General features: G+C 41.0%; 1 protein-coding gene, 1 long non-coding RNA gene and 1 pseudogene across 4 annotated transcripts; 1 reads left to right on the top strand and 2 right to left on the bottom strand.

Moving 5' to 3' along the window:
- Nucleotides 1–1,360: 1,360 nt before the first annotated feature.
- On the bottom strand, nucleotides 1,361–6,175 carry LOC125416800 (uncharacterized). 3 transcript variants are annotated; one of them, XR_015004044.2, is made up of 3 exons: nucleotides 5,975–6,175; nucleotides 2,472–3,868; nucleotides 1,361–1,893 (listed from the first exon to the last, which is right to left on the bottom strand). It is a non-coding gene; the product is annotated as an uncharacterized LOC125416800 (long non-coding RNA). The 3 variants fall into 3 exon arrangements; XR_007236975.3 differs by having other exon boundaries at nucleotides 3,727–3,868; XR_007236974.3 differs by having other exon boundaries at nucleotides 1,361–3,868.
- Nucleotides 6,176–6,423: 248 nt separating this feature from the next.
- Nucleotides 6,424–21,070, top strand: Bloc1s6 (biogenesis of lysosomal organelles complex 1 subunit 6). The gene is made up of 5 exons (XM_048459529.3): nucleotides 6,424–6,624; nucleotides 10,735–10,876; nucleotides 12,283–12,370; nucleotides 14,281–14,367; nucleotides 14,767–21,070. Exons 1-5 carry the CDS (start codon nucleotides 6,543–6,545, stop codon nucleotides 14,884–14,886), a joined length of 519 nt encoding a protein of 172 aa, XP_048315486.1. The 5' UTR covers nucleotides 6,424–6,542; the 3' UTR covers nucleotides 14,887–21,070.
- On the bottom strand, nucleotides 17,343–19,254 carry LOC125416536 (protein NEDD1 pseudogene; annotated as a pseudogene).
- Nucleotides 21,071–23,668: the final 2,598 nt, after the last annotated feature.

The raw sequence follows: 23,668 nt of genomic DNA, 5'->3' as shown, positions 1-23,668 counted from the left end.
ATTGGTGGGTGGTGTTTTGCCTGGAGTCCTTAGGAGTAGCCTGATGTTCAATAAAACAACTGGAGTTGTAGGCCAGAATATAGAGCCCAGGGAATGGGTCATTTATTGATTTTTTAAAAGGGCTTAGGAACTTTGAGATTTTAAAAATGACTTAGTGGTTTAAGAGTGCTGCTTCCAGCAGGGTGGCGGCGCACACCTTTAATCTCAGCACTCCAGAGCAGAGGCAGGAGGATCTCTGTGAGTACGAGGCCAGCCTGGTCTACAAGAGTTAGTTCCAGGACAGGCTCCAAAACTACAGAGAAACCTGGTTTCAACTCCCCCTCCCTGCAAAAAGGAGTGCTTCCTTCCAGAGGACTTGAGTTCAGCTCCCAGCACCCACATCTAGGGGCTCACAACTGTCTAGAACTTCAGCTCCAGGGGAGTGTAACACTTTGGCCTCCCTGAGTGCCAGCACTCACATACACATGCCCCCTCATAATTAAACATTAAATAAAATCTTTAAAAACGGGGGAGGAGCTCAGAGAGAATAGGTGACGTGACTAAGATCTCACAACTGATGACATGGACATCTATTGGTTTGTTTAGAGCAATTCTGACTTTTGGATACTAGGATTCAGATACTCCCTTAAAGAAAAAATAACAATAACTCCCTTTTGCAGCGCAAGTTATTTCATAAACTCCCAGAAGAACTCTCAATGAAGGATTTCAACAGCTCTGTTATGTGGCTCCACATTAGCCTGTTAGGGTCTTTTATTGGATCCAATCTGAGTAATTTTTCAAAAATGTAGTTGACCATTAGGAATGAGTTGTTTTTTCTTGAAAGCTGCAAGGACATAAAAATTTGGGGATATTTTTCTGCTTTACTCTGAGAGAAGTTTCAGTGAAGCCCATAGAATGGAAGGCAGACTAGAGAACTGCAGAGAAAGAAAGGCAGGGATTCCTGGGTTTATGTAAGGAAATGCATGGGCTTGAATCCTTGAAGTCACATCAAGTACATTGGATCAACAAATTCCTGGATTTGTGCAAGTGAGTATGGACTTCTCTATTTTCAGCCCCTCCTCCAATTCTAACATAACCAAGACTATTTAAGCCAGGCTTGAGGTAGGTCTTTGACATTAGATCCCTTGTTGTTTCCACTGTTGCACACTTCAGAATTCTTTCCCTAAATATACTGCCCAAACTTTTGTGGCTGGTTTGAGAATCTTCCTTGTTTTCAGGAAGGTACAATCATAGGAGCCCTTGAAACTTTCCTTTAAAAATTACATAAAGGGAATGGGGAGGGGATTAGTAAAAAGTATTTGATGATACATTTAAGATAAAGTATTCTGTAAAATCAAAAGAAGAACACCACCTGACTGGGTAGTGGTGGCGCATGCCTTTAATCCCAGCACTCAGGAGGCAGAGGCAGGCGAATCTCTGAATTTGAGGCCAGCCTGTTTTACAGAATGATTTCCAAGACAGACAGAGCTACAGAGGAAACCCTTTCTCAACAAACTATACACAACAACAACAACAACAACAACAACGAAAAGAACACAACCTGATTAAAAATTGGAAAAAGTTCTAAACTGAACCTTCATTAGAGTACACAGATTGATGGCAAATAAGCAAATGAAGATGTTCTGATTGGAGAGCTACAAACTAAAACAATGTACCATTCTTGCACATCCATTGGAGTGGACACAGTTCAGGGATCTTGGGACTGGAGAGATGGCTCAGTGGTTACCAGCACCCGTTGCTCTTCTAGAGGACCCAGGCTTGATTCTTAGCACCTAGATGGCAGCTCACAACCTTCTAACTCCAGATCTAGGAGATTGAATTCCTTTTTCTTGCTTCTGTGGCCACTGCATGCACATGGTGCTCAGGCACAAATGCGAGCAGAACACCCATACACTGCAATAACAAAAAAAAAATCGTAAAAACAACCACAGGTATCCTTGCTCACTTCTGCTGAGGATGCAAAATGCAGCATCATCTTAGAAGAGAGTTTGTCATCTTTTGGTAGAATTGCACATCTTATCCTAAGACCCAGAAATCCCACTCCATCATATTTATGCACTGGATTTGAAAACACATCCACACAAAAACCTGCCTTGCACATGGGTGTTATAGCATATTCTTTCACCAGTGCCAGAACTTGGAAGCAACAAGATCTTTGCTCTTCAGTGGACAAGTTTTATATATGTATATGTGCGCGCGCACACACATACACACACGCACATTCACTCATTGAATTATTAGTTAAAGCAGCACCAAAATATGAGTTACTAAGTTGTAAAAAGACTTGATGGAAACCTAAACATATATGCTGTGTGGAAGCACTAAGCCTGAAAAGACTATATACTGTATTTTCAACTACATGGCATTCTGAGAAGGCAAGACTATGGAGACTAAATAAAGAGACCAGGGGTTCATTAGGTATTCATTGACTGAGAAAAGTCATGTAAAGGAGAGAGTTTGCTTTGGCTCACATTTTAATAGGCTTTGGTTTCCTATGGTCAATCCTGGGTTCAGGAGTTTCCGTCCATCATGGCAGGCAGTGTGCAGTGAGCAGAGAAGGTCAAACCTTGCAGTGATAGCCAGAAAACAGACATACCCTGCTGCCAGGCCTTTTCCTGCGCTCCTAGAAGGTCATTTTGGCTCCTGACCCATAGAGGGTACTGCCTGCATTCAGGGAAGGTCTGCTCTCACTCTTAGTGAAGCCGGTTTGGAAACACTCTCACAGGCACACCCAGAGGTGTGCTGGAGTAATCCACGTGCTTCTGAATCTAACTAGGTTGATATCTCAGATCAACCCTCACTCTTGATGAGCATCAGGGACTGAAGGTGGTGGGAGATTTGAGAAGAGTCCTGAGAATATTCACTGCAGGGGAATCATGACGCTATGAGGGTGCGGTGTGCATTATACGGGTAAACTTTCACGTGCTCACCGAGAAACTGTCTCTGAGAGTGAAGATTATGTTTGGGTGACTCTCCCCCCTTTCAGAATCAAGCACATATTTTCCCAGGCCCCTTGTCTGGATAGAGGCTGGCCTGTCTAACTCTGTCCTTGAGAACATCAAGAGAGTAAGCCCTTTCCAGCAGAGGTCACCACTGTTTATCCCATGCTATAAGAGAGCCTGCGGTGGGAAAGGGAAGTCGGAAGTTCAGTCATGGGAGCTTATCCACAGAGAGAATGTCTATCAGCAACTTCAGCTGACAGCCTCAACCTCCCCACTTGGTTTCTGCTGGATGTTGCGAGCTCCCAATTTGATGATATTACTTCTATCTGTGGCTATTCCTTTATATGGAGGCTTTACCTAATGGGCCACTCCACCATGTCAGATACTCTCACTGGGGAACTTCAGCCAGCTGCCATAATGGGGCTTCCACAGTGAATTTCTTTCTGCTTTGAGCTACTAATTTGATTATGTTTTGCTATTTATCCATCCAACCCACCCACTTGCTATTTATTCTTTTACTTTGGCTTCCTATATACTTAATAAACATTCACTCAAAATCCAAAGTTTGGTTATTATAGATCATTGTCTGGACAATACAAAACACTGTTAAACATTTTCTAAACTCACGGAATTTGTAACATCAAGACAAATTCTAATGTAGCCTATGGAATTTGGTACATAACAATGTTTCTGGTGGACAGGAACCAGAGTTCTGTTTTTAATGTATCTTCTAAAGTGTCCAGTTTAATCCTAAGTATCACATTAAGGTATTTGGAGTGTATACCCTTGGTCTGTAGGACACCTCAGAAGACACGATGCAACTCCAATTGTTGTGTTCTTTGTAGCCAAATTCCAGCGTTTTGCTTTTGAGCTCTGTGCCACATGCAGAGGGTCCTTAACAAGGAGGTGGCACGTTGCACTGTCATCTGTAAGAGAAAAAGAAGGAAAAGCTCAGAGATAAAGCAAGACGAGTCAGTATAAACTCCTTGTTTATTTAAAATTTATTTATTTATTTACTATTTTTTAAAAATATTTATGTATCTATTATGTATATAATATTCTGTCTGTGTGTCTGCCTGCAGGCCAGAAGAGGGCACCAGATCTCATTTCAGAAGGTTGTGAGCCACCATGTGGTTGCTGGGAATTAAACTCAGGAGCTTTGGAAGAGCATGCAATGCTCTTAACCACTGAGCCATCTCTCCAGCCCTAAACTCCTTGTTTATTTAGGTTGGAAAATAATATTAAAATTCCCAACAAGAATTCTGCTTAGAGCAAAACAAATCATTAAGACAGGCAGGATGCAACTGCTTCTTTCACCTCTTCAATTTAAATAACCAATATTTAAAAATTCATGAACTATACCTAATACTGCCAAGAGAGGGAGCAGCTGATGACAGCTCACAGGAGGGCTCTATAGGGTTCTATCCCAAGGGCCCTACTACACTGTTGGTACATAAAACTCACAATCAAGTAAGGTTGCCAGGTCATGTGACATATCAGGTGTCATGTCACATAATTCAGATTTTGAAAATTATAGGTATTTGGAACTATAGACTAGGGCATCAATAGTTCACTAATTAGCCAATTTACTTAGGATTATTTTGGTTCTCTGATAAGAGTTTTATTTGGCATTCCTAATCCAAGAGAAGAAAACATGAAATGGCTAATGCAAGAAGGAAGCAAGTGCTAACCAGCAGGAGGATGGATGCTTGGAGTTACAAAACCTTATCACCGTAACTTCTGAATGAAAGGAGAAAGTGAGATAATGAACAGCTTCTAAAGGAAACGGAAGTCTTGAGTGTGCAATCAGAACACTTCCCCGGTGGGGAGAGGCAGGAGGATAAGGAATTTAAGGCCAACCTTAATTACATATTGAGTCTGAGGCCAGCCTCGGCTGCACAACACATTACCTCATAAATCAAAGCAATAAAAAAGTAACGATATTATTTTAGAGTACCTTGAAAGAGGGATAGGCCTTTGAAAACAGTATTCTAGCTCGGAGCAGGAGCAAGCAAACTGCACAGATGAAGGATTGTGTAAGATGTTTGAAGGGTGGCACATTGCTTTTCTATTGTTAGGACACCATTAATCATTACTGGAAGTGTGACAGTTCTGAGGGGAAAGGTTTCCCCAATGGAAATGTTACAGCCCTAAGAGAAGGTATCCTGGCAGTCAGGAACCTAAGAATACTATAAAGCCACACCACACAACAAGCCTCACACAAGTATTTATTGGGAGGGACACAAGAGGGTGGCGGCCTCTGCTTGGGTGAGAAGCAGGCTTTATACAGAATTTCTTGGGGGTTGTGGTGAAGGTTTCCAGGGGTTGGTCTGGGATTAGAGAGATTTTCATGGCCCGATCTTGGGCTTTTTTTCCTCCCTAAAGGGTGGGGCCTGGAAGGACTAGAAACAGGGAAGTTGGGGGCAAGGGCTTACAATTACTTTATAAATCTATAGTTCAGCAGCCTCACAGGAAATAAAATCTAGGTAATTCATAGAATTGAGTTCCATTACTTTAGAGAGGAATCGGTTTCCTTACTTTCTCAAGAGGTCACCCACCATTCAGATCGAAGACTCCCTCTGTCTTCAAACCCATCATTGATACATCTGTTTAATCATCCTTGATAGTCAAATCTCTCTCTCTCTCTCTCTTTGACACTTTCCCTCTTTCACTTTTAAAGATTGGGTCCGTGGATCAACCTTTTTATTTTAAGGTCAATTTAACTAGCAACCTTTATTCATTGCCATGCACCCTAATATATTTAGAGGTCTCTGGGATTAGGCTGCGTACATCCTCCCTTCAGAGAGTAAGGCGGTATTACTCTTGAACTGAAAAATGACTAAAAAGAAACTGAACATACTGACGAGGGCAATCGGGAGCCAGTGCATTCCCGAGGCGTGACGTTATTATTATTATTTTATTGTTCTTAAAGATGGCTTTGGCTCCAGCTGAGAAAACTGAACAGGTAATTTGCAGAGTAATATTAGAGGCTACTAGAGGTGAGAGTCTAGAAAACGGTAGAGGATCGTTACATTTGTTGTGGAGCTGAGTCTGTCCGCATCCCTGTGCTTTCCGTCAGAACTCACGACGTCGTCCCACAGGATCTCAGCAGGTGCTTTTGGTCATTTGGATTAATTTGTTCAATTGATGCTCCCACAAAGCCTACGTCATCTGCAAGCAACTGGAAGAGATTCTAAGCAACGCTCAAACTCGCAGGCCTGCATAATTCGGTGGTTCACATATTCTTCATATGTGAACATATTCTCACATATTCGGTGGTTCTTAAGATTTCTGCTTAAATCGGACACAACACTAAAAAGATCCACCGGGTTGGGGCTACACATCGGGTCCGTTTTTCTGGTTAACACCGCCCGCCCTCTGCGAACCTGAACCCGCACGCGCCTTCTGTGTCCACCGCGCTGACGCAAGGGGGCGGGCTTTCCTGACTGGCTGGAACGAGCGACGCCTTCCGCATTCGTCACTTCCGTGTGCTCAGCGGCTTTTGACCGGCTACGAGCTTTTATCGGCTTGGTTCCTATTTCTGTCGTCTGACTTCTTACCTCCACGCAGCTCGCCTTAAGCGGCGCTCAGAGCGGGGACATGAATGTTCCTGTGCCACCGCCCCCGGACGGGGTCCTGACCGGGACCTCCGGCAGCCTGGAGGCCGGCGAGCCCACGCTGGGTACGGCTGTTCTGCGGGGCGACTGCCCACCTGGGCCCGGACAGAGTGGGGGGACTCCAGCGCAGGCTACCCTCTTGCTTTGCGCACCCACGAGCGGAAACCTTGGTCTCCACTGTTGGGTGCGGTCTGTGTTGATAATTTAAGTTTGTGTTGTTTTTTTGACTGTGTATCTTAGGGTCAGTGGTTGGGGATGAGTTTGTCAGGAAGAAGGTCGATTTTCAGAGAACTGTCCAATATTGGCTACTCATGAAATAGTCTGACTTGTTTGGTGGCATTATTTTACCCGTCACCCATCATTACTTCAGCCGTCCCAACAGTTCCAGGAGAGATTTAAGCATCAGTGCTCGAACGCATCATTGGGTGAGAGGGTTAATTTACTGTACAGCCAGATGTACAGCATCGTCTTTGTGAGATTGAGAATATCACCACTCAAAGCATTTTCTATGCGCTTTGGTTCATATGAGGGACCCTAGATGAGAAAGGCTTGTCGGACCGTTAAATAATTTCTTGGTTCCAGAAATAGGAAGCTACAAATCACTCTCAGCATTCCTGGCCATGCTTTTCTTCAACGACGTGCTTTCCTGGCATGTTCAATTGTGTCAGTAAATATACTGTAGTATCTACTTGCAGCTTGGGTCATTCATAGTTTTACACAGAACTCACAAACAGCATGAATATAAATTAAAGCCGATGTTAGAGAGCGGGCGAGAGACGGATAGGTTCTGCAGATTGATCTGGGGCTTCATGCTAAACAAGTGCTGTTTTGCAGAGCTGACTCCCTAGCCTCAGGTGCCCGATCTTCTGTTAATGGTGTGAGGTTACTCACATGAAACTTTGAAACTGCGTTCAGCTCTTTGGACTTCCCTCTACTTAGTGCAGAGGGTTCTGCGGTGTGATTAGCTCCGTATAGTGTTTACACCCTGGAGCCCCCAGTTCTAAAACTAGTTCACCTATAGTCTCTTTTTCTTCCAGTGTTGTTGTTCTGTTGTTACAGTCCTGCTCCAAGAAAGCTCCGGTCATGTCTTTCCCTTGCTTAGAATCCTTAAATGGCTTCTTACCACTTACTAAGTTTAGATCCATAAAATTGACACACAGGGATCCTTACAGGCTGGCTATATGGTATATGTTAACAGTTTACTGTTGCTATGCTGTGTGTGCCCATGATTGAGACACATTTTATTCCCATTTTTTTTTCTCCTAACAAGGTTGCATCTCTTCCACTCAGATCTGTATCCTTTTGGGAGTGGTTGAGTGAAAGTTGGTGCCATCTTTTAGGAGGTTTTTGCAATGTCGAAGATTGCACAGATGTTTTGCCCAGCTGTTTTCTAAGAATTTATTCCAAGGAAACAGGAACGTCCAAAGATTAGCTAGGAATATCACTGTAGCTTCCTAGCAGCTAGAAGATCACAAACATGTTCACTGTTCGAAATAGCAAAAAGGAAAAATAATGTAATCTACACAGGAGACTGGGTTGACTACTATAGAATTTTGTTCTGTCAAGAAGAACCGAGTAGATCCATATACATTGCTGTAGAAATATCTCTAGGAGGTATTTAAAAGTTGCCACATGTGGCGGCACATGCATTCACTTGGGCTGTGTGGCAAGACTTTGTCTTAAAATAAAACAAAACAAAAAATAGAAGACCTTAGAATAGTATGTTTCATTTATGATGAAAAGACTCTGTGCATGACTGGGTAAAGACAGTTTCTAGATGTCTGTGTCACAATCCTGCAGAGTGACCTCATTGGAGTTAGGCCGTGAGAAGGACTGTTCTTTTTCCTTTGTGCCCTTCTAAGTTTTTACAATGATTAATAAAGAGAACAAAAGGAAAGGAAATGGAGGCATTCAGTGTCTTCAACACCCAGACTACCTTTAGAAACCATCTCAGACTCCATAACAGTTCTGGTAATGACTTCGCATACTCCCCTGTATTGTGCACTACCAGGGAGGAGGATTTACCTTACTTATTGTTATGACTAAAAAACTAATACATAGTAGGGGTTCAGCAAATGTTCATTGTGTGAATCTGGACCCCCCCTTTTTAGTCTTCTATAATGAAGTATTTGGAACTTAGCAACTAAATATATATAAAAACATTAACTGAAGCCTACCCAATGATTAATAATAGTTAGAATGTGAAAGGGAGGCCTATGAGTTAAAGTGTGTGTGTGTGTGTGTGTGTGTGTGTGTATGAGGTGTAGGTGAATTTGTTGTTACATCTTAAAATATCCTTATTGGGTAAGTCTTCCTCTTTGCCATTTCATTTTTGGTTTGGAGTGTTTCAGTTTCTGTTTACTCTTATCCATTTGAATTCTGCCTTGCAGTTTTGAAAATTCTAGTTTGTCTTTTTAGGGTTAAAATTAAAAATAGTACAATTTTATCTTGATTTTCTAAAAGATTGAATATGAGAGCTTGTTTTCCTTAGCCTTTTTTGAATTTAAATCTGTGGTGAACATGCTGAGAACTGTAGTAATGTGTGTGAAACACTCTAGAAAGTCGTCTACTTTGATTTTTAAAAGAAATTTTTTACTTTCATTTTCGGTGTGTGTTTTTCCTACATATATGCATATGTACTATGTGTTAGCCTGGTGACCTTGGAATCCAGAGAGGACGTTGGATCCTTTAGAATTGGAATTATAGATTGTTGTGAGCTACCATGTGGTTGTTGGAAACAAAACCTGGATTCTCTGTAAGATCATCCAGTGCTCTTAACCACTGAGTCACCTCTCCAGTCCCATCTTAATTTGATGGTAATGGTTGTTACTAGACTATAGATGACAGATGTTCCCGAGCTTAATGCTAATTATGAAATGCTTTTTTGGGATACAATTTTAGTGAAGTGAACATTTTACCTTTTTCTCATTCAATATTACCTTTTTCTCATTCAATATCAATGATTGTAAAAACCTTACAAACATTCATTGACCCCCCACTTTGATACGGCTCTGTACTTTTTTTCCTGGAAATAGTAATTAATGGGTATTTATCTTAGATATTTGAATACCTGGGAAAGGATGAGACATCATTCCTGGAATCGGGTCTAGATTAGCCCATAACATGATTAGAATACACTATTTCCTATGGCAAATTAAGGTACTGATTTTTTTTTTCCCTCTGAATTGAGTCATCACACATCACTGAACTGGTGTTAGTAGGCCCAGGTTCTGGGTCCCTATTTCCCAGCTGACTTTCCTAGCATCGACCCTGGTTCACAGAAGGTGCTGAGTCTTAATTAATAAACGACAAACAACCCCCTTTAATATGTAAATATACTGAGCAAAAAATGCCCTGCATTTTTCTTTCTTTTGCATTCAAAACTTTTTTAGCTATGCCTTTTTGTTTATATGATTTCTTCAATAGTTTTTATTCTCTACTTGGTTGTGAGTCTAACCTTTTATGACTGAGCCATCTCTCCAGTCCTCACTGTAAGTTTTTATTTTCTTCCTTTGTGTGTGTGTGTGTGTGTGTGTGTGTGTGTGTGCTGGGGGATGGGTATTCAGTGTGTTCCTGTGAAAGTCAGAGAGGCTTCTCTCCTCCTGTGGTGGGTTTCAGGGATGGATGTGGATGTCAGGTGGTTGGGCTCGCATAGGAAGCACTTTGACCCAGTGAGCTGCCTCATCAGCCTGTGTTTATGTAATTTCTGCACGCTTTTTAAAGCATTGATGCATTAATTCAGTGACAGTTAACTCATCCTTCAATCTGACTCCTTGACAAACACAGTCTAAATTTTACATTACATATAAAATTTGAATATGCTAATGTTTGTTTACTGTAGACTTTATTCTGTACTTGCAGCTTAAAATTACTTTTTTTCCAGGTTTGGTGATACACAGCTCAGGGGGCTGAGGCAGGGGGATTGAGAGTTCTAGGCCAGCATGGAAACCTTGTTTCAAAACAAGAAAAGCTCAAAACCACACAGAAACCTTTTTTGCCATGTTTAGTGAAAGCTCAGCAGGTACACATTTAAAAGAAGCGACTGCTGTAGTTGGGAGAGGTGTGCATTCTTCACTCCTGTGTGGGCTCCCCCTCCTCCCTGGCTGAGCTCCCCCATCCTCCCTGCAGTGCAGCAGCATTAGAGCTTCCTAAATTTGGTTTTCTCTTGAGCACAGGTTTGAGTGATGCGTCTCCAGATGAAGGACTGATAGAGGACTTTGCTGTGGAGGACAAAGCTGTGGAGCAGCTGGTGGGAGGCCTGCTGTCCCACTACTTACCAGATCTGCAGAGGTCGAAGCAAGCCCTCCAGGAACTCACGTAAGCCAATGGAAAGCCAGCTGTGCGTCCCTTCCTTCTGTCACTTGGGAGTGGCATGTCACAGTGGTATGACAGTCTTATCTTTTGGGACATCGATCATTGCACATTTCTGTGTTTTGAAGATGGAATTCATGGAGTAACTCATAATCTAAAAGTAAAAGGTGAAGCGAATACTCCTAAAGAGTCTAATTTCATGTGGGAAACTTCGAGAATAAGTGTGTGCTTAAATAATCTGTGTCTTTGAATGAATTGGTCGCCTCCATCTGAATCTAATGTGTGCTCGAGCTCATTGGAGTTTATTGTCCTTTTAAAAGCATAACAGCAGAGATGATCATCTCTTTTATGAATGATACTTGTAATTTGTGTTCTTTTTTCTTGTTTGATCTTGCCGCTGGCTTTTATTGATACTAAAGCTTTTATTTTTATTGCTTACCCCTTACCCGTCCCCCCCCCCCCCCATACACTGTTTTCCCAGTTGTGACCTCTTGTCTTTTTCTTTTGCTGTCCTGTATTTGGCAAGTTGCTGGGTATTCTGTTCTCCACTCTGTGCTTCCTCTTCTGTGATCCCTAGTCTGACATGAAGGGACAGGTTAGTGACCTGTTGGACCTGTTGGTACCCAGACCCAGGCCTGATGGTGACCATATGATTGCCCTTCAGCCTCGTTGCTAAGTCACTTTTTACCACTGCTCTTTATTTTTACAACAGATCACACTATATTTTCTCTTAAAATGTTCATTTAGGTGACCCTTCTGTGTCACTGAACCCTGGAATCATATTTGATCAGGAGAGGAGTAGGAAGGAAATTAGCTTCCCTCCCTCATAGGATTTGAATCCACATGTTAACAAGCCAGTTGTCTGGTCTGACCTTCTTGTGTGAATGAGAGTTAGGCCAAGAGCAGAAACGTGACTCCCCAAGGCCACACAGCTGTGAGGGGAAGACCTGGAGTGCTAGTAGTGCTTCCCGGTGCCCACTCACCCCCCCCCCCCAGCTGCTCGGCTGCCCTGGAGGAAGCTCTGTCCCTCAGCACTACATCTTCTCCGGGGCCACATCAGGAAACTCTGCTTCTAATTGGCTTTGTGGGAGTGCTCCAAGTTTTAGAGAAAATTGAGTTTTGTGAGCAGAATGCTGTAAAGGAGAATGTTTTGGGGAAGAATGTAGAATGTTGTTACACTAGTAAAATACATTAATCTGGTTATTTTAGTGAAGTCTGAGATTGTGACAGAAGTAAAGCATGCACTTAGCTGTTAGAATATCTTTGAAATATGGTGTTGAGAGATTATTCTGCCTTAGAGAGGCACTGTATTGCCAGCTGGGTTTCCAGCTTAGCTGGAATAAATGTGATTCCTTGTAATGAACCAATGCTTAGAATGTAAAGTTTGCTTTGTCTGTATGATTTTGTTTCAGACAGAACCAAGTTGTGTTGCTAGATACACTGGAACAAGAGATTTCAAAATTTAAAGAATGCCATTCAATGTTGGACATCAATGCTTTGGTAAGTCTGATCTTACATGTAACTGAACGAGATTTTACTTTAGAAAGACTTTATACTTCTGCCTTTTGGTGATCTTATCATGTGTCTTTCATGTGTAGAATTTTTTTTCACAGGGACTCTTGGTTGCTTTATTAGATTCCCATAGTTTCTGGTTTTCATATGCTGAACATTATTAGGAATTCAGCTTATTTGTCTGTGGAAAGATCTCATGGTCATATGAAAACAGAGTAAGGGACATTTGAGACATGGTGTTTACCGTTAAGGAAAGTGCAGTCTTTTTTGAAGGGTCAGCTATGTGGTTTCTTAATTAATATTTAATTATTAGTGTTTCTAACTCCTTGGTGAGATGGACATGTTAAAACCGAATAATTGGATAGTTTGATTTCACTAGATGCTCCTAGGATCTTAGCATAGGCAAGGCCATGTTATTTCTGCCCTTCCTGGACGTTAGGAACCGCTTGCTGGCATGGCTTTGCAAGGGTTTCTACACATCCAAAGCAGATTTTGTGTGACAAAGGAGGATCAGACTGTTTCCCTATGCAGCCACCAGTGTTCTCTAGCACTGATGGGCTTTGTGCAGAGAGTGCAGTCTTTTCAGCAGCTGACTGACTTCTTGTGTAGGAGGTAAACATGGCCACACTCACTCATCTTTTCCTTAGCATTGGAGTTGTGATCAAATGGGTATTTGTTGACTGAGTGAAAGTTGAACAAATGAACAGAATTCTGGAATGGACAGAACTAAGTTTTTCACTTATTTCTTCTCTTTGCCCAAGAGTGGTTTTAATTCTCACACAGGAATTGGAAACTGGAACGCCCTGCAAGCTGCGCATAGATGGTCTGTGAGCTGACTTTACTAACCGCTGCGTGAGAGGCAGCCCCTCTCGCTCCAGGCCTGCTTCTCCTCCCTTGTCTCTGTTCCTGAGAGTGAGGTTCCTTTTCCGTTCTCTGCTACTCTCTGGGCCTCCATCACATCTCCATCCTCAGCTTCTCCCAGCAGGATCGTTTGACTGCAGAATGTGATGTGGAGTGTACTTTACCTCCGGGAGAGCAGTGTGCTGTGTGTCCGCTAGTGCCTGTGTTGACATTCTGACTGCAAAAGCATGAGAAACATGACTGGATTTGTTGGCCATTCTCTCAGAATCTGTGCCATAGCTGCCATTTTCCTGACAGGATGACACATTGCTGACTTGTTCTTTCAAAAAGGCAATAGTGGCTGTTTTAATTTCTGGGTTATGTGATATGTTTTTTTAAATATTTATTTATTTGCTCATTATGAATACAGTATTCTTTCTTCAGTCCAGAAGAGGGCACCAGGCCTAAATACAGATGGTTGTGAGCCACCATGTGGTTGCTGGGAATTGAACTCAGGACCTTTGGAAGAGCAGGCAATGCTCTTAACCTCTGAGCCATCTCTCCAGCCCTGTGGTATGTTTTTGAAGCAAAGTGTTTTTTATAATTTTGTTAATATAAATATGTTTTATGTTTAATAACGTGTGTGTGTGTGTATGTGTGTGTGTGTGTGTGTGTGTGTGTGTGTGTGTGTGAGAGAGAGAGAGAGAGAGAGAGAGAGAGAGAGAGAGAGAGAGTAGTCCTGGCTGACCTGGAACTTACTATACAGACCAATCTGGCTTTAGACTCACACAGATCTAACAGCCTCTGCCTCCTGAGTGCCAGGATTAAGGAATGCACCATTACACACATCTTTAATAACTTTTGTTTTTGTCAACTGAATTGAATCAGATGTTTTCAAAATCCTGCTAATGGTTCAATGAAACCTGTATCATTGAACTTAAAATATGGACATAATTGAGGTTCTAAAGTTTATCAGTTCGGGAAGGATGAGCTATAGTTTAAGTTTGGACATAGTTGTCAGTCTTGGCCTTTCCTGCTATCTTACCTGACTTGTTAAGTTCACAGAAGCGAAGCACTATCATGCCAAGCTGGTGAATATAAGGAAAGAGATGCTGTTGCTTCATGAGAAAACATCCAAGTTAAAAGTGAGTGGGAACTCTTGGATGTCCTTTCTACGTGGAATTTTATTTTTCTTCAGTGTTCATGTTTTGGTGTTTTATACTTCTGGGTCTAGTAAGATATCAACTCGTGCTTCATTATTTCCCTTTAAGAATGAAGTCTTCTGGTCCCTTCGCTAGTAGCTGGGCCGATAGACTCATCTCTGTGTGTGAAGTTGTAGTTCACATTTAATATGAGCTGGGAGGAAAGTTTTCATTGTCGTTTAAATTCAGGGGGCCTTGAATTACTCTAGGTAAATGTAAAAGTTAAGCATGGGCTTTATTGATATGTATTGATTAACTTGAGTCAAACATTATTATTTTTAAGTTCTGACATAACTGTAACCCTTGATTGCCCCCTCCTTCACCCCCCCAATCTCTCTACAGAAAAGAGCACTTAAGCTCCAGCAGAAGAGGCAGAGAGAAGAGCTGGAAAAGGAACAGCAGAGGGAAAAGGAATTTGAAAGGGAAAAGCAGCTGACAGCCAAGCCAGCCAAAAGGACATGAGCAGCCTAGCTGCGGGTGTTTGCTGCCCTGTCGCACTCCCTGGGCCTCCAGTGCTGTACACAGAGGGTGCGGATGGTACCTATGCCGTGGACATGTTAGAAGTCCTTCCCAGGGTTGCTGTGTCTCTGTGATTTCATTTCTCTTCACTTAAGAAGCCTTGTTTTTGATATTTACATTTTCAACTTTTGCTTAATTTTAAAATTTATTATTTTGATTTTAAGTCATTTGTAAACTGGAAAACACTTTGGTTTTTACTGGAGTCTGGACACTAATTCAAAATGAGTACAAGTGCTTGGGCTTCTTGAGAATTGATTTTATAGTTTCAGTTTCTCCTCCTATGCTGACAGGCCTTTCCTGCCCTGCAGCACTGAGTTCTGGCAATGGCTTTTCCTTGCTTAAAGGGACATCCAGTTGTCTGGCCACAGGTCTCCTGGGAAGAAAGCCGCCAAGCCTTTGTGAAGAACACAGGATATGTGTGTACCTGGAAATACTACCACGATAGATACGGGTCAGGGGAGGGAGCCAGACAGAGTCTCAGCCGCTCTGGTTTTCAGGGCTGTCTTACGTAGATTCTGGGTTCTAAGCAGGATTCCATCCATCCCTAAAGCTGTGCAGTGATGGTGGACCCACCAGATGCCCTGATGTGCAGCACGCTTGTGCTAAGTCATCCAATGCAAGTGCATCTTGTGCTTTTTCTTTTTCTTTTTTTTACTCAGACAGGGTTTCTACAAAGCCCTGATGTCCTGGAGCTCACTCTGTAGACCAGGCTCACAGAGATCCACCTGCCTCTTATCCCCGAGTGCTGAGATTAAAGGTGTGTGCCACCACGTCTGACTCCTGGCTTTTTAAAGTAGAGTAAAACCGCTGTTGTTCACATCATGTGTAATTACAGGGTTGGTGGATGTCAGTAAATAGTATACAGAAGAGGCAGCACGATACTTTCATTCAGTTATATTCTTTTTTATGTGCTTTGAAAACAAAAAAATTAGTTTACTGTACTCAGTGTTTAAATCCATAACAAATACTTAACCTATACACATAAAATTACTATATTGTTTTATCAGACCCCTTTTAATATACAATGTCTACAGCTATAGAAAAGGAAGTAGGAAAGTATTAATAGATAAAAATATAGCATCTAGACAGAGTACTTCTGCATTCTAACCTTGTTTGAGTGACAGGTAAGGAAACTTGTTACAAGACATAATGTCACCATATCTGCTAGGAAAAGACTGCAGCATCTCTGAGTCATCTGGGAAAAGCCATATTCCTGTTTTGCTTTTGGAAATAATTAATCATAGGTTTATATTTATTAAGTATATCCTTAAGCCTTCCATCACTTTAGAAACCATAAAGTTGGCAAACTAAGCTACATTTTAGTAAATATTTTGATCCCAGAAAGCAACAGACGTATATACAAAGTACACGGTTGAAGTCTTTGGGCAGAGCCAACAAGAATGTTAAGGGATGAGAAGCTGTGCTAGTCCAGCCTATCAAACCATGGATCACAGTGGGTGGATAAGCATGCCCAGCTGCGGCTGATGTGTAAATTCTTTTCATGGTGAATCTATATAAATAATGCTATGGTTAGGCTAATAATAGAAAAATACTGTCTGTAGCATGCTATAATTAGAGAAAGTTAATGGTATAAAACACAGAAAAATAATCTATGCTTTTTACTTGTGAGGAAAAATGGCAAAAATATTGTGATATTTATTACCTTACAATAAATTTTCATTGATTTTAAGTTGATCCACGTTGATTAAAGCCTTTCGGCATGATTTTTACATATTATCAATTCATTAGACAATCAGCGGATGTATAGCCCTTGAATTTTCCAAAACCTTAGTTTTTCATGTGTAAAGGAGGAAGCCAGAGTAGGGAGCCCTCAGAAACAGAAATATTGAAGGTACCGTGTATCTGTACAACTCAAAGCTTCAAAATGCAAGCATCATACATACGAACAATAAATAAGTCAGACCTGATGTCATCGGTTAACAAGATAATGACTAATCAGCAGCATAAAAAAATCCAATTGCCGCTCTAAAATTATTTCTTCCTAGAATAGAAGATACACCAATGTTTTGAATGCTGGCTACCTAAAAAAAAAAAAATTGGAATACAATTTGTCCACCAAAAATATATCTGTTTTAAAGAGTCATTTGTAAAACACAAACCCAGCCTTATATGCACATTTTTTTCTCTTAGGAAAAGGGCACTTAGTGTATAGCTAAGGCATTCAGAACATAAAGATCCTGTTCACTTCCCTACTAGGAAGAAGGTATTCTGTGCAATTTTAAATTTATATTTGTAAAAATATAAATATGTCTGACAGAGATGAAATAGTGCCTACTTGAAAATCCATTGTCAAGGCCACAAAAACAATACTGACTCTGTTTCATTCATAGTTGCCAGAAACTTCCCAAATCATAAAAAAATCAAGATATTCTGAGTCTTCAGAAGTGGGCTTGTAGTCTTTTGTTTTCTTCTCATAGCCTTTCGATTTCAGCCAGTAAGCCGTCATTCACTTGAGTATCTTTCCAGCAAAGAGTGCATTCAGCTGTATATGAAACTGTTTAATCATCTCCACTCGCAAATTCACAATGTCCTATTGCAAGCGCCCCTGAAATCACCCAAGGTTTCCTGTATTATGTTCTGAATGAAGCGGATCTGAACAGAGGTCAGTGATACACCAGACTGACTAGTCCCAAGGATACCCACTATTTTTTCTGAGAGTCAGCTGGCTACCTTTGGAACTGGAGTTGAGGATCCATTGACTGAAAGCTTCAGTTTCCTTTTTTGGCTTTTCATATTTTTCAAAATTTCTTGTTTGGTTACATGATGGGGAGGTATTTCGAATTCCTGGTTCAGTACCAGAGGAGATCAACTTTGCAAGCTGCTTTAAGGAGTCCTTCAGCTCCTGCTTCCCCAGGTGTGTTCTCTTCGCCTCAGCTTCCAGATCATGGCTTTCACTGTCTTCTTTCCCGGAGATCCCATGAGGACAGAAGAGGACTGGAGTGCACTACCAGAGGGCTGGAAGTGACTGAATGTTTTTCCTCAGTGGGAACGCTGAGTTCAGCTGCAGTAGAAGGTCAAGGCCATCTCCTTTGCCCACAGATTCATCACCTCTGTTGAGTATAGAGCATCGTCTCTGACTGGTGAGAACATGTCACCTAAACTTCTTTTCCTAGTATCATCAAAGCTGGAGAAATCTTGACTTATTCCGCCATCTGTTTCCTTAAAATATCTCTATTTATGCTTCAAGAAGACAAGCCTGTTTTATCCTGAGCAGCAATGGCTCCTTTGGCCACAGCTGTCGTCACAGGCTGTGGGAGAACTGTGGCAGTGGGAGGGGCAGTTGCTTCTCTGACGGGCCCACTGCTGCTTACGGCAACACTCCACTTGTTCACTGATGTGCCCTTATTTGAGCAGCCATTATTTAAACTTGCCTTTGTCAGAGACGTGGACTACTGAAATGCTCTACATGTACAGATGTCTTGTGGGCTCTGATGGTTTTCACGGGTGATTTCAGCATCCTTGCGTCATACTGATATATTTTCTCACGGGAAGATCCAATAGCCAAAGTGGCTTAACCGGGCATAAAATCTACTGAGGTCAGAGGAGTGCCGGTCACTAAAGTTTTCACCAGCTTCTTACTTGAAGTGTCATAGAGGATGATTCTTTTATCCAGGCCTGTGGATAAAACAGCAGTTCATGGACAGGAGAGAAACAGATGCCTGAAGCTGGAGCCTCGTGCGTACTGTCAAAGCTACGGTGTGAGCTCTGACTGTTGACATCCCAGAGGGTTATTGTTCCGTTATCTGATACACTGCTGAGGAGAGACTTCTTAAACAGGAAGTACGTCACGTGCCGGACAGGCCGGTTACTTCCATGGCCAAAAGGTATACCAGATGTATTCGTGGTTACGTTGTACAAAACAGTCTCACCACTGAGAGACCCAGAAGCAATGTAGCAATCATTCCAATTGTGTGCCACACAAGTGACTTCACCTTTATGATCCTTAAGAGACCAATGAACTCATTTTGATTTTAAATCCCAAATATTAGCAGTGTTATTTAGGCCTCCACTTGCCAAATATATTGATGTTGAATTTAAGTGGACACACATCTGCTTTTGCCTTTCAGCAAGCTCCAAAAGCGGGATGGGTTTATATTTGCACCTCGACACCACCATTTTGTCATTGCTGTAGGTTGCTGTCACTAGGAAGTTATTATTGCTGCCCCAACATATCGAACTGATTCCATGTCGTGACGTGTGGGGGTTGAATTTATACACCAATGCCATGCACGAAGCATCCCATATTTTAATACCATTGCCTGATGAAGCAAATCTGAGGTTTTCTTGCATGACTGAGCCTCTCAAGCATGGGACCACCCGCTCCCTGCTAGATACCTTCAGTTATATTCTTGATGTGATATGTGGGGACTTATTCTGTACGGCAAATGAAGTTTCATTGTTAGAAATCAAGCGTGTATTAGTATACTTCCCCCTTTAAGTGTTTCATACACAACTGGGCTCCCTCCCTACTGTGTGTGAACAGTGCAGAACTACAAAGTAGGTACTAGAATGCATCTTTTATACTCCACGTTACACCTTTAGTATGCTGGAGCCACTACCTCCGATCTCATGCTGGCTCCAAAGATCAGATCTTTAGTGATAAAGAGATCACTAAAGATGAAAGATACTAAAAACTTGTCAGTTTAAAGGCTTAACTACTTTGAAAGAACCTTTTCTTTCTTTTAATGAATGAATGGTAGTCCGACAAATCACTGCTCTCAACCTTCTGTTTAACAATACAAATGTGTCTATTTGAAAGGCTCTTACCCTAGCCACTTGCTGTCACTGCCAGAGCAGGAGTCTCTAGAATTTGCAGGGCAATGTCATTAAATTACAGAACGTACTGTTATAATAAGATATGTGACATCTGACAAAGGCTGTAAATTGTTTTTCACGGTGATTTTTGACTGATGGTATTGGTTATTTAAAATACTGTTCCTAAACACTTTCCTCAGTCCATTGAAGTGAATCTATCTTTTATTTGTTTTGCTTAAAGTTTTCTCCAGTGATTCTGGTGTACCTCAAAGGAAAAGACACTCCCAGATCTAGTCGCCAGCAGCAGGGTTTCCCACTTTCCCACGCTAAGGCGTGTGTCCTTTTCACCTGGGAGCTTGAGAAAATATCAACATCCTTAGTTTTTACTTATTAGTTTTGATGTGGCGCTCATAGAAGTTTTAGAGTGCTAAAGACAATTCTGATGCAAGGAACTGGTGGTATAGATCATTCACTGACTACAGTTATAAGGATGGAATAGCTTCAAAGCTCTCCAGTAATTTATGGAATTCATCTTAAATGTAAGAAACAACTTGTTAACTACTGCTTTTGATATATAATCAGATTTAAAACTAAACCCTAGCTGGCAGGAAATTATAAGAGCCCTGGTTAATTAATTGAAGTTTTTGACCTATAGTAAAATAAATCATCTTTAGTGAATAAATGGCAAGGCACATGTGTTTTCAGAATTAAGTTTTAAAGACTTTTAAAATATCAAAAAGAGGGGCTTGAGAAATGGCTCAGCAGTTAAGAGCACCAACTGTTCTTGCAGAGGACCCAGGTTCAATTCCTAGCACACACATGGAAGTTTACAATTGTCTGTAACTCTTATTCCAGGGGATTCAGTGCCCTCAACTGTCCTCTGCCTGCACCAGACACACATGTGGTACACTTGTTCACATTTGGCAAAACATTCATTCACATCTAGAAACAGATAAATTTACAAAAAGAAATATATGTAATTATCCACTATTTTAAGGTCATTGGTTAATCAGAAATGTGTTAGGTGATCAAACCCTAAAACTGTAGCTGTATTTCACATATAACCTTATAATAGTCTTGCTGTGTTTTTCAACAGATAGAAATCGGCTGGAAAAAAAGTTGTGCTTGTTTTGAAACAATATTAGATATATACAGAACTGAAATGTATGGTGTTCATTTTGTGTTGACTTTGCCTTGAGTTCCATGTAAATATGCAGACGTTGAATGTAATGTAATATGTCCACTGTGAGTTTAACGGTACCAATTGTATGCCCAAATACCTTTGTCTGATTTTGATCTTATAAATGAAAACTACTTTTTATGCATCTAATAAAACATCAGAATCACGCGGTGTTATTTGTCAAGCACTATTCTGTACACATCAGTATGTATTTCTCTATGTACATTACTCTAGACATCTGACTGTTTTACTACCTCTCCTATTTTTTCCCTCTTCATGTCCTCTGTTTACTAAATGATCTTTATATCTCATTTAAAAAATTCCAGCACTCAGGAGGCAGAGGCAGGCAGATCCCTGTGAGTTCAAGGCTAGCCTGGTCTACAAGAGCTAGTTCCTTGACAGGCTCCAAAGCTACAGAGAAACTCTGTCTTGAAAAATAATAACAACAACAAAACAAAAAAACAAATTGCCAGTCCAGGGGCTGCAGAGTTCTAACTTTTCTTGCAGAGGACCCAGGTTTGGTTCCCAGCACATCAGGTGTAGTAAGGAGGCCACTTGTTCATTTCCTGGCCACCCATACTCCCAAAATAATCACACAGAAACTGTATTAATTAAATCATGGCTTTGCCAATTACTTAAGCATATCTTACATCTAGAATTAACCCATCTCCATTATTTTATATTTTAGCACGAGGCTCGTGACCTACTGGCAAGTTTCAGCATGTCTGTCTGGCAGCAGCTCCATGGCTTCTCCTTACTCTGCCTTTTTCCTCCCAGCATTCAGTTTAGTTTTCCCTGCCTACCTCTGTTCTGCCCTGCTCTGCTATAGGCTCAAAGCAGTTTCTTTATTCACCAGTGGCATTCACAGCATACAGAGGGGAATCCCACATCACCTCCCCTTTTCTGTTTAAATAAAAAAGGAAGATTTATCTTTAACATAGTAAAATTACATATAACAAGACAGATATCAAGCAAGAATTACGGTTACAATATTTCTATCTTTTATCATAACTAAGGTAAACTAATTATAACTATCAATTCTTCAATTTCGCCAAAGGCCACAGAAAGATAACATTACCTAAGTAAACAGGAAGTGCATTGTAAGCAACTTCCAAAACTCTAGGATTGACAGAGACATCTTTCTGCCTGGATAGTCACCCAAAGTTCCTCTGTACTGTTGGGGCATCCATCTTCAGCCTGCAGGTCCATAATGTCCAGCAGACTTTTCCATGAAACAGGAAGTTTCAAAGAAAGTTCCACCTATATTGGCAGTTTGTCAGTCACTTTCTTCTATGTCCTGCAGAATATCTGGCAGACTCTTTCATGAGGCAGGAACCCCAAAGGATTGTCTCGCCTTCTTTAGGCAACTTCAGCAGTCATTTTCTTCTGTGGGTCCTGCATGTCCAGTTTATAGAGCATAACACCAAGCAGTCCAGGCAAGAGTAATTTCTTGCCCAAATGGCTAGCAAACTCCATAAGGAGCCTCTTCTATGCCCATCTTCCTCTTGAAGTTTATGGATGCTGCTAGGAACAGATGTGTCTCACTGTCATGAAAAGTCCTAAATTATTAAAACATTTTAAATGCCATATTCTGTAGCTCTTTGAAGTGGTTGAAGAATACCTATCTATCTGAAATATATCTCTGTACATCTAGAAAACCTAACTAACATGACAATAAACTTGACTAGTATAGATGATTATCTATTAACCTATATTTCTTAATTATACATTACATTTTTAAATGAGCTGCACAAACAATACCTTACTCAAGAGCAGAAATATACATATAGTAAAATTGACCTTAAGTTTGTATCAATAAACCAAAATCCACACCAATGCAAATCCTTTTTAAATGTAAAGAAACATTTACAAATAATATTTGGGAATATGGGCATAGTTCTCTCCAAATTGCTTCCTGCTGTATATTGTGCAAAGTAATTTTTTGGGTTTGTTCATGGTGATCTCTCAGGGGGTCGAGGTCCATCAAGCCACATTAGCCTGGAAGGATTCCACAGGTTCTTATCCTTTGTAGAAACAAAAGCAGAACCTCTTTTCCAAAGCAATAAATCTTTAGACCCAATCTGAAGTCATGGTACCTTTAGAACATATATGCTGGTTTAGGTTAGCAGCCCATACAGTGAAATGTCTCTCTGTACTTAGCTCCTTCACAGTCAAAAAAATTCAGAGAAAACACAATAATATACATAATCCAGATGCTCTGTGTATATTCAATATTTATATGACATTTATTTTTATTCTGTTACTTTTTAATATTTATTTTATTATCTTTACTCCTTTAATCTATGACTGCACTCTGTCTCTTTAAAGACTGTTTTTTTAAACCCATTTATTTTTATAATTCTCTATACTCTTTCTTCTCTCTCCCAAGCCAATGTACATTTATCCAACACTGTGACTTGTTTAGATGTCTTTTCTATCTGGATTTGTCTTTATTGTGTATCTGTATTGTTTTCTGACCAGAATGGCTTCTTAAAATGCTAAGCACTTCTTTAAAAACCAAGTGGCAGCCTTACTAGGGTGAGCAAGGCCCTGCCTGCTTGCTCTGCCCAGTTCAGCATGGTAGAGCTCTTTGCTGCCTCTGAGAGCCATGAACCATGCTTAAAGTCCCATTTTTAGGCACACAGCCAGTCTATGTTGTCATTAAGCAAGTAGTAGCACTCTGTTCCCAAACCCTATTTTAATGCTTTATAGCTGGACCACCCAAAAGAGTCAGGACTATTCGTTCTGGCAAACCAGGAAGCCACCGTT

This window comes from Myodes glareolus, chromosome 10 (assembly GCF_982192425.1).
Source record: "Myodes glareolus chromosome 10, mMyoGla1.1, whole genome shotgun sequence".
NCBI lineage: Eukaryota > Metazoa > Chordata > Mammalia > Rodentia > Cricetidae > Myodes > Myodes glareolus.
This window is presented reverse-complemented; position numbering and strand designations above follow the sequence as displayed.